Here is a 12,610-nt window from a genome sequence, read left to right as displayed (position 1 = left end):
TTTTTTGTGCAGAATCTCATTAGGAAGAGGGCATGGTCTAACCCCACCATACCACGTTCGTTTTATTTGGAGTCAAACGTCCTTTAATTTAGTCGCACGTTTCTCTGGAGCATTCTCACTGATCCGCACTAGAGTTTACTAGCAAAGAAACAGAGATTTTTACTCACAGACAGACTACTAAAAGGAGACTCTGGTGTGGACCAAACCAAACCAAATATGTCTAAACATGCCACATTTATGAGACGGGGGGGGCTCACCTGAGGTTCCGGGCAGACAATTGCACTGGTAGGCATTGACTAGGTCAACGCAGCGTCCTTGGTTCTGACAGGGGTTGCTGTGGCACTCCTGGACCTGAATGTTACAAATGGATCCAGTGTATCCAGGATTGCACTCACAGGAGAAGGTGGCGATCCCGTCTCGACACACGCCATAGTGGCATGGTGGGGGGATGCAGTCATTTATGTTCTTCTCACAGAGCAGACCAGTGAACCCTGGAATGAAGTATAGAAAAATGAAAGGATGGTGAAACAGGTGAGGGTTGCAGAAAACTTCCAGCATGTTTGGTTAAAACTGTGTTTACCTTCAGCGCATTCGCAATCGTATCCATTGGGTCTGTCGATACACTTGGCTCCGTTCAAACATGGCGTGCTGGAACACTCGTCTATGTCTATTTGGCACACCTCCCCACTAAAGCCTGAGAACATCGGACAGAGCAACACATAGATGAGCCCCAGCGGTCAAATCTGGTGGTGAATTTGTAAAGACGACGCCGCTGACCTGCTGGACACTCGCAGACGAAGCGGCTGACCTGGTCCAGGCATTTGCCCTGGTTCAAACAGGGGGAGCTGAGGCACTCATCCACCTCGATCTCACAGTGACTTCCCATGAATCCTGCAACCACATGAGACCTAGGTGTGACCCCAGTCTGCTGTGGATTTACCTCCACCAGAAAAGATTCAAAACCAGCATACCCCCCACCCCCACCACCACCAACAACTACTTATGACGCAATGAACAACCCAGAGGTTGTTTACGGCCATGACGGTACACATACAGGTTCCTCTGCCTGCTCTCTAAAGTGTAAATCCCTTTTCCCGTCAGTGAATTTACCTGGCATGCAGATGCAGGTGTAGTCCCCGATGCGATCCAGACAGGTGCCGTCGTTCTGACAGGGGTTCGAGGCGCACTCGTTGACATCTTGTTCACAGCGAGGCCCGGTGTAACCCTTGGCGCAGTTGCAGGTGAAGGAGCCGTCCGTGTTCACGCACTGGCCGCCATGCTCACACGGGTTGGAACCTGAAGATGAGGAGGGACGATTGAAAGGAGAACGGAGCGAAGGGTGACTCTTCTGTGGGTTACGACTCACCGATGCTGCACTCGTCGCGGTCGATGTTGCAGGTGCTGCCAATGTATCCAGGCGGGCAGTTGCAGTTGAAGTTGCCGGTGATGGGGTTGGTGTCACACTGCGAGCCGTCTCTGCATGGGTTACTCATGCAGGCATCTTTTAAGTGGCAGAGCAACCCTGAAGACAGAACAACGCAAATCGCATCATGAGAGCCACCAGAACAGCGTCTTGCAGGATGAAGAAACTCCTCCCACTTTCCGTGGACAAACTTCCTTGTCGGCTTCAAACAGCATCTGGGTGTGGTGAAGGAGTCTGGACTCACCTGTCTTCCCACGGGGACATAGACAGATGAAAGAGGCGACGCGGTCAATGCAGGTGGAGCCCTCGCTACAGGACGCCTCAGCGCAGTCGTTGAGGTTCTCCGAACAGTCCACTCCACTCCAGCCGTTCACGCACACGCAATTGTAGCTCCCAAAGCCATTGTGGCAGGTGCCCCCGTTCTGGCAGGTGTTCGGCTGCAGCCGGCACTCGTCTACATCCTCTGTGCAGTGCTGACCTGTGGAGGAGGCAGGAAAGTTACCAGCTGATGAAGATACAAACATAAAGGATCTTCTTGACGTTTCTGCTTCTTTATTCTAGTCAGGATGTCCTCTTTGAAATATTCATAGTATGAACAATGTTTGCTCGTCTTCCTCAAGAGGCAGCAACAGTCCATGTTTGGTTTTTACTGTAGTTTGGCTTCATTAATCTGAAAACTTCTCTGGTTTGCATCCGAAAACTTCGGACGCCCGTTTTGTGACTCCACTGGAAGATGGGTCACCATGGCGATGACTTCAACAAAGCCTTTGCATAAGCTTTCTAAGCTATTAGTTTTTTTGAAAAAGCTGTAGTAAGGTTAATGGATTTTTAAAACCCTCCTATGTTAGGAAGAGGAGCAACAATCTGCAGCTAAACAAAACATCGTCTGCAGAAGCTGACAGTGTGCGTAAACTCTGAAAAGTTTGCAAATGAAAATTGAGACTTAAATATATAGAATTGTGTGTTTTATTAGGTGTTCTTGCTCCGAAAAGAACACCTTTTTATAGAACTGCACATAAAAAAAGACTTACCAGTCCATTCTGGGGGACACTGACAGTTGTAGGTGTTAACTCCATCCATGCAGGTTCCTCCATTGCCGCACTGATGTTCAGGGCAGTCGTCAATGTTGTTCTCACAGTTGGTTCCGTTAAAACCTGCCAACAGGCAAAGCCAGATTTGTGTCATTAATTTTGGAAAGTATTGCTTAAAGTGTGATGCTGCGTTGTGGTGCTGTCCGAACAGCAGCGGCGTGGCTGTTACACCGCAGTAACTTAAGGCATCTTAATCAACCTGATGTAAGCATGCAGAGCTTTGGTCTGTAAGCACAACTGTAGGTCAGCGCTCAGGCAGCCAGGTAACCTTCAGCATCTCACCTGGGAGGCAGTGACATGAGTAGCTGGTTTCGGAGGTCTGGTGGCAGGTGCCTCCGTTCACACACGGGGACGGCGAGCACGGGACGTAGGAGCTTTCGCAGAGTCGGCCCGTGAACCCGGCTTTGCAGACGCACCTGTGGTAAAGGCAAAGCTCGATTGTTACAGTCGAGGACTCTGGTGCTTCCGAACATCGTCTCCTTGGATGTTTTGGACTCACTTGAAGGAGCCGGGGGTGTTGACACACGTGCCGTCGTTCTGACAGGGGGAGGGTGTTTCTGCACATTCGTCTGTGTCGTTGAGGCAGCGGGAACCTTTGTAGCCAGGACGACAGCTACAGGTGTATTTGCCACCAGACTTAGAGCTGCATGTTCCTTCATTGGCACAGGGACCGGACAGACAGCTATCCTCATGTTCACAATGTGAACCTGGCAGAAAAAACAGCATGTGGTTAGGCTCTCCTGAGTATCAACAGACAAAACATTTGCGACATTTCCAGGCAGCAAAGGATTCTCAAATAGCAGCGAGTCCTTGTCTTGCCAAAACCGCTCACCTGTCCATCCTCTGGCGCATTCACACTTGTATTTGTCCAGCGACAGCAGGGTGCAGACGCCTCCGTTTGCACAGGGGTTGTTGGGGTAGCATGTGGAGTTCTGGGGCGTTTGGCAGCGTTCTCCAGTGTACCCCAGAGGGCAGGTGCACAGGGCACTACCTGGTACAGGTACACCATTTGGCATGGACACGGAGCAGGTGCCCCGATTCAGACAATGGCCCGGCTGACATGGGTCCTCGTGTTGACAGTACTCGCCCAAAAATCCTGCAGCACACCTGGACACAGAATCACGAGGGTTCAAAGGTTCCCATTGCTCCGCACAAACATCAGAAGACTTCATTGAATGAAATGACAAATATGTGCCTGACAAAGAAAAGACTGAGGTGAATGTAATGTACCACATCAGACGGGTGCTAACAAAGACCTCAGGCACACACAAATGCAAACACGCACAAATCCACACAGGCTAAATGAGAGAGTACACATTGTTAAGCCTGAACTGCTTTGTAGTGACCTAAAGAGCAGCATGTGGGGAACCACATCCCTTAGTCGGAGTGTCAGAGACGTGTAAGAATGACTCTTTAACTACCTTAAACATGAAATGATTAATGGATGTTTCGAATTCAAAGACAAAGAGAGATGTAAAGATTTCTTTAAACCTCACTGCACCCAAATGTTTGCAGAACCCGAGGCTTTTTCACATCGCTGGCTTTATTGTAGGACTAAAGCAGCAGGAGCAGACATGAATTCATCCAATAACTCTAAGATTACCAGAGGAAGTGCTTTGAACCCAGAGCTGTTGCCCCATAAACCCTCCTAAGAAAGAAAAACAGAAGCTTGGCTTGGTAGAGAGGTGAAGCCGAGGTCACGTTTCACAAAGAGGAAGCTGAGATGCAAAAGGACAAGAAGTAAAGTTTTCTGGAGTTGTTTTCTTAACTCTGACAGAGACCAAAAAAACAGGTGAATATGGCAGCTAATGTTCCTACCAGCTGTGAATAAACTCGGTTCTCACTCACGAGAACATAGAATCAAAGAGTCAAGAGGAGCAGATGATCTGTGTAGTTTCCATGAGTCTATTCTCTGTATCGTTCTTCATTTTCACGCCAAACTCTAGGGAATATTTCATTTCTTCTGTTGCACTGTGTCCAGCAGGAATCCCATTAGGAACCATGGGTCGTTGTGACTTTCTATTCCTCTGTTCTTTCTCAGTTGGAGCTGCTTTCATTCGTCACTTCCTCATATCACACTGTTTTTGGCCAGAAGACAATTGTTATTCATGTGTCTGCCTTTCAACATGTATGCGTGTACACCTTTGTGTGTCTGCGCCTCTGTTTGTGCATATGTGTGTACATGTGCGTGTGTCTTCAGGTATATGTGTGTCCATAAAAGTGTCTGTGTGCATGTATATGTTTGTGTGTGTGGGCAGCTGTAAGGTGTGTGAAGGTGCATGAATATGCGTGTGTATGCGTGTATATGTGCATGTCTGTGTGCACGTATTTGTCTTTGTGTGTGCATGTGTTTGGGCACCTGTAAGAAGGTGTGAAGTTGCATAAATATGTGCATGTGTCTGTATATCTGAGTTTGTATATGTCTTTGTGTGTCTGTGTGCATGTATAGGGGTGTGTCAGTGTGTGTGCGTGAACAGGTGTGTGTGTGTGAGCAGCAGAGCGGCCCGCCGCCTCCCCTGGAGTCTTTGAAAGCGAGCTTCCCTGGGGGTCTCAGGTGACACCACAGTGTGCAGAAATGTGACCCACAATAGCAGACGTGTGTCATTACAAATCCATAAAAATACTCCTTGTCCCTCTGAGTTTTACTCTGAAAGGACATCAGAACGGCGTTCACTTCCTTCGGAGCTGTGTTTATCACAGATCACTCCACTCCAAACATTGAAAACATCAGAAAACAACAGCATTGTGGTTTAGGAACCATAAAAAAGAGCGGGCGTCACGCCTGAGTCACCGAACACTCACCCTAAAAACAGAAAACAAAAATTCCCTCTGATTCATAAAAGCAACAAGCAGCTCGTTGAATGAGATTTACATAACTGTATGAAACCAATTTGATGCGTAGAAAGTTTAGACTTTATCTTGCTAATCTCTGCCTCAGATCTAACTCTGGGATTTATCAGATGTCAGAAAAGTCATCAGTCTCATTCCTTTTAAAAACACGTTAAAGATGCTCTGTAAGTGTTGCAGCCATCTCTGGTGTTCACTGGCTCCTCCCTTATCTACAGTTAATGGAGCAGACCAGAATTTCGGGCTTCCGCGTCCGCAACGCTTATGATGGTGCGTTGCTACGAAAGTTTTTAAGTCTGGTTACAAACTCTACTACATATCATTGATATGCTCATTGATCGCGTGCTGATAGTTTAACCGGTTGAACATTTTTATGCTGAATGGTAGCACTTTGACCAGTCGGGGACTCGGATTTAGGAGTGACCTGTGGGTGGCGTCTGTTTCAAAAGCCGAAAGTACCAACTGTTGTAAACATGATCACGAAGGAAACATGAATAACTGTGGTTTTTGTCCGGTCGGATTAACACAACGCCAAGACGGGTATTTATAGGAACAGAGCTGTAAAACCAAAAAAGCCTGGAGCAAGATTTGCGTGATTTGCACCGCTTTGACTCTCCCTATTGTAGATGGCGGACGAGCGCCAATAAACAGTGAATACACAAAAGAAGAAGAATCTTCTCCCTAGCGCTCACTGCATGTCTGGCACTGGTTTGATGTGAGCACCACTGGGCGGATGCGCGGTCATAAAACCAAAGTGGCAATAAAACAAAACGACGCGTCAACAATCCCAATTTATATAGTTGCTTATTCGACGGCGTCCTTAAATCACTGCTTACTGACGACGTCTGGCTCCAACATGGCGGTGTCCAAGTTCCAAAAAAGGGACGACTGAATTGACTACATTTGGTTGAAACCAGAAGTAAGCAGTTTCCTGTTGAATGACGTCACCCACTCACTCCAGTTCTCACATACAATCAATGATCACGACACATCTGCAGAGCGACTCCCAACACACGTTAGAAGACACTCCTTTGTCTGTCCTCAAACGCACCACAGGACGGCCACCGATCACGGCTCGTCTACCTGTGCATCACAGTAACGGCCATCAGGTGCAGCCGTGCACGCCTCAGTACAAGCAGCCCAACCCACTGGAGAGAACAGTACAAATATAACAGGGAAGGACTCGTGCACTCACGGCACAGCAGCACGGACTGTCAGCTGGGAGGGAGAATTAATGCAGACTTTTCCTCTCCTCAGATTGATGTGATGTTTGCTACTCTCTCAGGTTTCCTTGGAAATAACGTTTTATTTCTGCTTCACAAGCTGTTTTTTTCTGGTTTCACTAAACACTAACAAAACTTCAGACAGTCAAACGGCTGCAGAACAAGTGGAGTGGATGGGACCGGCTGGGGTGACGTCAGGAACCAGCAGCTCGTCCCACAGGTTTCACAGCCACAAAGAGAGCTCATTATTAGCCTGCGGGAGCATCACTCGCGCCCGAGGCAAACAGGCAAGGCCGTGCATGATTCACATTATGATCAGGGAGTGGCGTCTTACTGAGAAAGCTGTGACCTGCTACACTGTCACCAGACTGAGGCTAAAAACAACACAGAGATACTTCAGAAAAAAAACCTGAACAAAGAGTTTGCAAAGGTGAAGTAAGTTCTGCTTTATAAGAAACACGGCCGCCAGACTCGGCTCTAGTTTAGCTCCATGAGTCCTATTTTCCCTCCACTTTTCCCCGTCGTTTTTTTTTTTTCTTACTGCGTGCAGTTTTCTTTTCTTTCTCAGAGCTCCACCGCTGGTTTCTGTCCCACTCGAGGTGTTCGGTTTCTACAGCTGGTTCCCATTAACCCCCCTATCCAATGCACACCCTTCCTCGCTCTCTGGACTCCATTTTCATCCTCCACCTCCTCCACCTCATGCTGACCTCTGCAGCGTTTCATGCCTTATCTCCTGCAGACAACCTTCATTCCAAATTCCCAGGTCCCAAGGTGCTCCAGGTCTCTGATTCTGTTTTCTTTGGCATTACTCCTTCCTGGGGACCTATTCATCTTCGGCTACAACCCTCCCCACCCACTCCTCTTTCAGTCACTATTCCAGGCTCAGCTATGCTTAATAACTCTGACATGTCCCCCCCCCGCGGCTGTTATGAAGACATGGTGTGAGAGAAACAGAGGCAGAGCACCAGCCGGCTCACATTTCAATCCCCGGATAATTCCCTGACTTGGCTGGAGCATAGGTGGCCCATTCACTGTTCCTGTGTGTGCATGCATGAACATTACCCGCTAGGCGCACACTTCTGAGTGGCGGAGAAAAATTCCCAAGCTTAGTGAAATAGCTTGTGTTGCAGTACAGTTTAAAAAGCTTTGCATTCAGATAAAAAAAAGCTTTTCTAGAAGCAAGGATGAATGTGAGAAAGTACAAAGATTAAAAGAAAAAAAAAATGCAATTACAAAAGAGAATTTCTACCAAACGCATTAGGATGATGCGGTTCTGTCCCTCGGCTGTGGAACGGCAGAACACAGCTTTTGTGTGGAGCGTTTTCAGGAAAGGAACTTTAAACATGATGTTGAGGGGGATTTTTGGCACTTTGATTGTTTTTTTTTCTCTCTTTTATTTTGAAAGAGACAAAGTGGAAATTCTCTTCTGGGGTTGGTGGGTAGCTGTGGGGGCACAGAACACCACCATGGTATGTCATAATGAGAAAAGGTAAAGTATGACAGTAAAATGTGGGAAGAGAGCCATGCATGCCGCAGAAAAAGGCAGGATCTCAAAGCAGAGGTCTGATGCTGAGCGGACGGAGGCGTGGGCAGCAGGGTGGAGTCCTGAATTACTGTGCGGTAAAAGTTTGGGTTGTGTTTAAAACAAATCCTAAAAAAAACATGAGAGCAAACAGAACCAGAACCACTCCGTCGTTTGTCTTTAAAGGAAAGTCTCTAGCAGTGAGTTTAGCAGTAAAACAACCTTTTTTAACATAAACCAAAGAAACATTCAGCCAGAATCCGACACTTCAACATTTGGCTGTTTTTCAACAAGACTGTCCTACAAAGAAATCATTTTAACATGTAAACAAAGCTGAAAAGGTTTGGAAAAGGGCCTTCAAGTTGTTTAAAGCCTTTGGTCAAATGGTCCAGGGGGTCTGCAGAGGGAAAGCAGCTAAAGGGGGGGGGGGGTAAAAACAGAGTTCAGATCAGGTCCAGGATGAAGAATTTTAGCAAAATAAAAGCATGAACTGCTAAAATCTGATTCTCTGCAGTGACGGTTCTAAAGTAGCAGATGAACTCAAAGATTTTCCTCCCTGTTTAGATGCAGAAAAAGCGTGACTGTGACCAAACACACAACCTCGCTGTCCCTCATTTACAGCCTGTGTGACAGAGACGCCTGCTGCCCGCCTGCGTCTGGTTTTATGGTTTGGTCGTCACATTCCCCAGCACTCTGAAAGGCGTCTGCTTCTGAGAGCAACATGGATTTCTGCCCCCCCTCCACTAAGTAGCAGCACCGCGAAGAAAAATGATCAATCTGAAGACAAACTGCTGTCACTTGGAGAGAATCCCAGGAGGATCTTCTGGTTTCTGGTTTCAGCTCCACTGATGTAAAAAAGAGGAAAACTTTTATGTGAGCACACAGAACCAGATATAAACCCATTTCTAGATCAGTACTGCAGAGGAAAAGGAGGGGGGGGGGGCATTACTCCTCAGGATGCAAAGCCTTTCTCCATGTAACCCCCTCACCCACCCCTCTTCATCAAAAAAGGATTGGGGAACCAAAGTGGTGGTGCTGGAGGTGGGGGGGGGGGGGGGTATGTTTAGCACTGGTCAGGAAAACTACCTGCAGTTTGAGTCCCCATGCAGGACGCTGTCGCTCAGCCAAATCCACCAGATAAGAAGGTTGTTTTATCCATCCATCCATCCATTTTCTTAACCTGCTATATCCCTCACGGGGTCGCCGGTAGGGTTGTGCCGATGGACGATATCATCGTCCATCGTGATGGGTGACTGACATCCCGATGGAGAGACCACCATCGTGATGCCACGCCCCCGCCACGTTGCGCGTCGACACCATAAGCCGCGGTTACATGTACAAAATATCTTGATGGGATCAATGGTCGGATTGGAATCCAACCGTGTACATGGGCCCAGAAAAATGTTTTCAGAATATAAAAACGTTCACTAAGGTCACAATTTCGGTCGGAATAAATCATTCGCACATGCGCAGTATTCGCACATGCGCAGTTTGAAAACCGGAAGGGGATACAACTTCCGCCGAGCGGCTTTTTTTCCAAACTTTATTGGATGTAACAATTCAATACAAAACGATAACAGCACCGAGCGGCTATATATATTGACATGTCAGCTCGGTAAAATACGAGATGATCTTCTAAACGTGCTTTTAATAATGTTACGGTTATTATCAAACACCTGTTCGCTCATCATTTGAATTTTAATCCGTGTGGTCAGTGCTTTTTCTGTACGGAGCCAGGATTAGCAGTATGCTAACACGGGCTAACAACATTAGCTTTGGGTGGCGCTGCACGTAAACGTGTAAGAATAACATCAGCCTTTATTTAGTCGGGACACGACTGGAAACACAAATCCACGTGATTGTTTGAATGTTTTTTAAGGACTGAGCGACATTTCTGCTTTGATGCTCAAACCGCTGTGTGTCTGCTGACGATCCGAGCTGTGCTCAGACACATGTTTAGACCCGGTTCTGAGTTCGGTTGCTTGTACCCGTAGAGCTGCGGGACGGATCGCAGTCTTAAATCTCCCACACATACCGCTCATGTACCCCCCTCCCATCAAACACAAAGCTTTAAGTCCGCGCTCCGCCGGTCCACTTCACTTATTAAGTGCGGGAGCGACTACACTTCTTTTCTATCTTGCTTGTTACTTTTTCTGTTAAAGTCACTTCCCTCAGTTTATACTGGATCATCGCGGATTAGTCATTAGTTGGGAAATAAAATGAAAAAAGCAAAATAACGAATAGCAGTTATATAAGAACGAAAAATGTAAAAATACCCCCCCCCCCCCCCCCCCCCCCGACGATGTCATCGTCCATCCCGATGGTTGACAGCAAACATCGTCAACGGCCAAATTAGGGGACATCGCCCAACCCTAGTCGCCGGGCAACCAGAGCCCGTCCAAGCTACTGTTGGGCAAAGGCGTGGTACATCCTGGACCGGTCACCAGTTTGTCGCAGGGCAAGCTTGTTCAAATCTTCACATTTTTAGAACAACAGAATTCATGTCTGCTCAGCTACATATGATGATGATCATCCAGTCTGTCATCTTCTGCAGAAATGCAATGAAACAACGTCCAAATGCAAGCACGCCAGAACGCCAAACTACATGCAACAAAGGGTAAACCTAAACATCTCGACATCAGGAGGCTCTGCAATGGAAGCTCCTAAAGAAGGAGAACCTACATACAACATGGATGACCAGAAGATCCACTTTTTCTGTGCGTTCATGAAGATAAACTGTGTTTTTTATATCAGACACTAACGGAGTACAGAGAAGTCCACCAGTTCTGAGCCTGAAACACCAATCACACCTTGACAAGCAAGCCATGGTCCCACACCAGCTGTGGGTGAAACCTATGGGCAAAGCTCTTCCAGGTGTGTTCACTTCCACAAAGGACAGAGGTAAAGCACACTTCAGTCTCTGTCCCTCATGAACCCACGCTGATGCGCTGACACAGATGTACGAACTCATGTGGACGTCCCTGATGCCTCCTGTCCTGCCAGCTGAGAGCAAAGCTCCTCTGTTTTAAGAAAAACCTCAGGAACAGATCCCAAATATCCGAGTATTCAGATACTTGTTTCAGCCCTAGATGTAAATGTGTCATGTTTAAATTTGGGATCAATATCTTAGTAAATCCCACAAACTTCAACTCAACTGTTCGTTTTACAGACAGATCAGATCTTTGCATCAATGTCTGCTCATATATTCCATGATTTTTTACATTCACCAACATATGTGACGTGGAACTGGGTATCTAGTAACAACAGACAAAAAGCTCCAACAGACCAGTAACATGGGCGGAAAACTGAGCGATGACCTAGTTTTTATCTCTTTAATGACTCAGGAAATGAAGCTTTTAAATAAAAACCCAAAGATCTGAATCCCTGAAGCAGCAGGAGGAGGAGGAGCCACGGATGGATAAGTGACAGCTTGATGAAGGAGGCGTAGTAAGAGGGAAATTGCATTCCTCTCCACACTTCTCCAGTCTCCCTCCCCCCTATTACTGCTCTCTCAACGTTAGGAAGAAGTTCTGCTCCAAGGTATTCCGCCTCAAATTACCTGAAAGGAGACATCCTCTTTTGTTTTGGGTCTCTTTCCTCTCCTCTGCCCCCCAGCTTAATTCTACCTGTCAGATCAAACAAGTTCACAAAAACACAAAAACTCCTTCTAGTTGTTTTTTACATCTAGAAAAAGAACTTTCAGGTAAATGTGGGGAAAGCAGAGGAGAAAGGAGGGCCTTAAGAGTGGAGAGGAGTTCATCACTGTGCACCGCAGCAGAGCAGAAGACAAAGACATGCTGTTCTGGAGGTTTGGACAATATAAAGTGTGCAGTCGCACTCTTGCTTTACCGCCCAGGAATGAAGCGAGTATCAGGAATCCTCTGACCCAAAAACAGGAGATGTGACTCCTAAAGGTCACGTTCTCAGCATTTGTTGGCTTCTTTTGACTGTAGATTTGCCCTGGAATCAGGTTGGTGTAGGAGTCTTAGGATCCATTACCACATAAAACAACGTCACAATGTCAACACGGTACAGACATTCTGTAATCATTGAGAAACTGCTATATTCACTGGAAAACATGAGCCAAAACATATCCCAACTTTTCCTCAAATTTGCTAAATAAAACTTAGTTTATATTTCATTAGGCATCTGCTACAGTCATCGTTCTGTCCAGTGAACCTTTTCCAACACTTTGCTCTCCAGCAGCACAGTGGAGAACTGATGAAAGATGCAGAGACACACAGAACATCTCATGGTTTTTTTTAACCTCTCCATAAATGCAATAAAAGGCCTGATGATATACCGTATTAAACATAGCTGCATTTCTTTTTGCACAAGCTCTTTGAATCTACGACTGATGAGGATCCCAGAGTACTGTAAATTTCAAGAGCGCACTCTGATGGAAGTCGCTGATCATTCAGGATATTTAGCCAACCTGTCTGATTTTGTGAATTGTAGTTTTTCTAAAAGGGTGGGTGGTATCTTTTAGAAGGTGGGATAACTA

General features: G+C 46.7%; 1 protein-coding gene across 1 annotated transcript in view; it reads right to left on the bottom strand.

Moving 5' to 3' along the window:
- The window catches only part of notch2 (notch receptor 2), a 45,055-nt gene that overhangs the window by 15,939 nt on the left and 16,506 nt on the right, over positions 1-12,610 (bottom strand). The window contains exons 3-12 of the mRNA XM_023954090.2: positions 3,347-3,621; positions 3,014-3,221; positions 2,797-2,930; positions 2,455-2,577; positions 1,668-1,901; positions 1,367-1,522; positions 1,111-1,296; positions 778-891; positions 581-694; positions 258-491 (exon numbers count right to left, since the gene is read on the bottom strand). Coding sequence (XP_023809858.1) covers positions 258-491; positions 581-694; positions 778-891; positions 1,111-1,296; positions 1,367-1,522; positions 1,668-1,901; positions 2,455-2,577; positions 2,797-2,930; positions 3,014-3,221; positions 3,347-3,621 — 1,778 coding nt within the window. The remainder of the gene's footprint in view (positions 1-257; positions 492-580; positions 695-777; positions 892-1,110; positions 1,297-1,366; positions 1,523-1,667; positions 1,902-2,454; positions 2,578-2,796; positions 2,931-3,013; positions 3,222-3,346; positions 3,622-12,610) is intronic.

The sequence above is a fragment of the Oryzias latipes genome, chromosome 4 (genome assembly GCF_053564925.1).
Source record: "Oryzias latipes strain Hd-rR chromosome 4, Olatipes_Hd-rR_3.1".
Lineage (NCBI taxonomy): Eukaryota > Metazoa > Chordata > Actinopteri > Beloniformes > Adrianichthyidae > Oryzias > Oryzias latipes.
The sequence above is the reverse complement of the archived record's forward strand: the minus strand, read 5'-3'. Positions and strand labels throughout refer to the sequence as shown.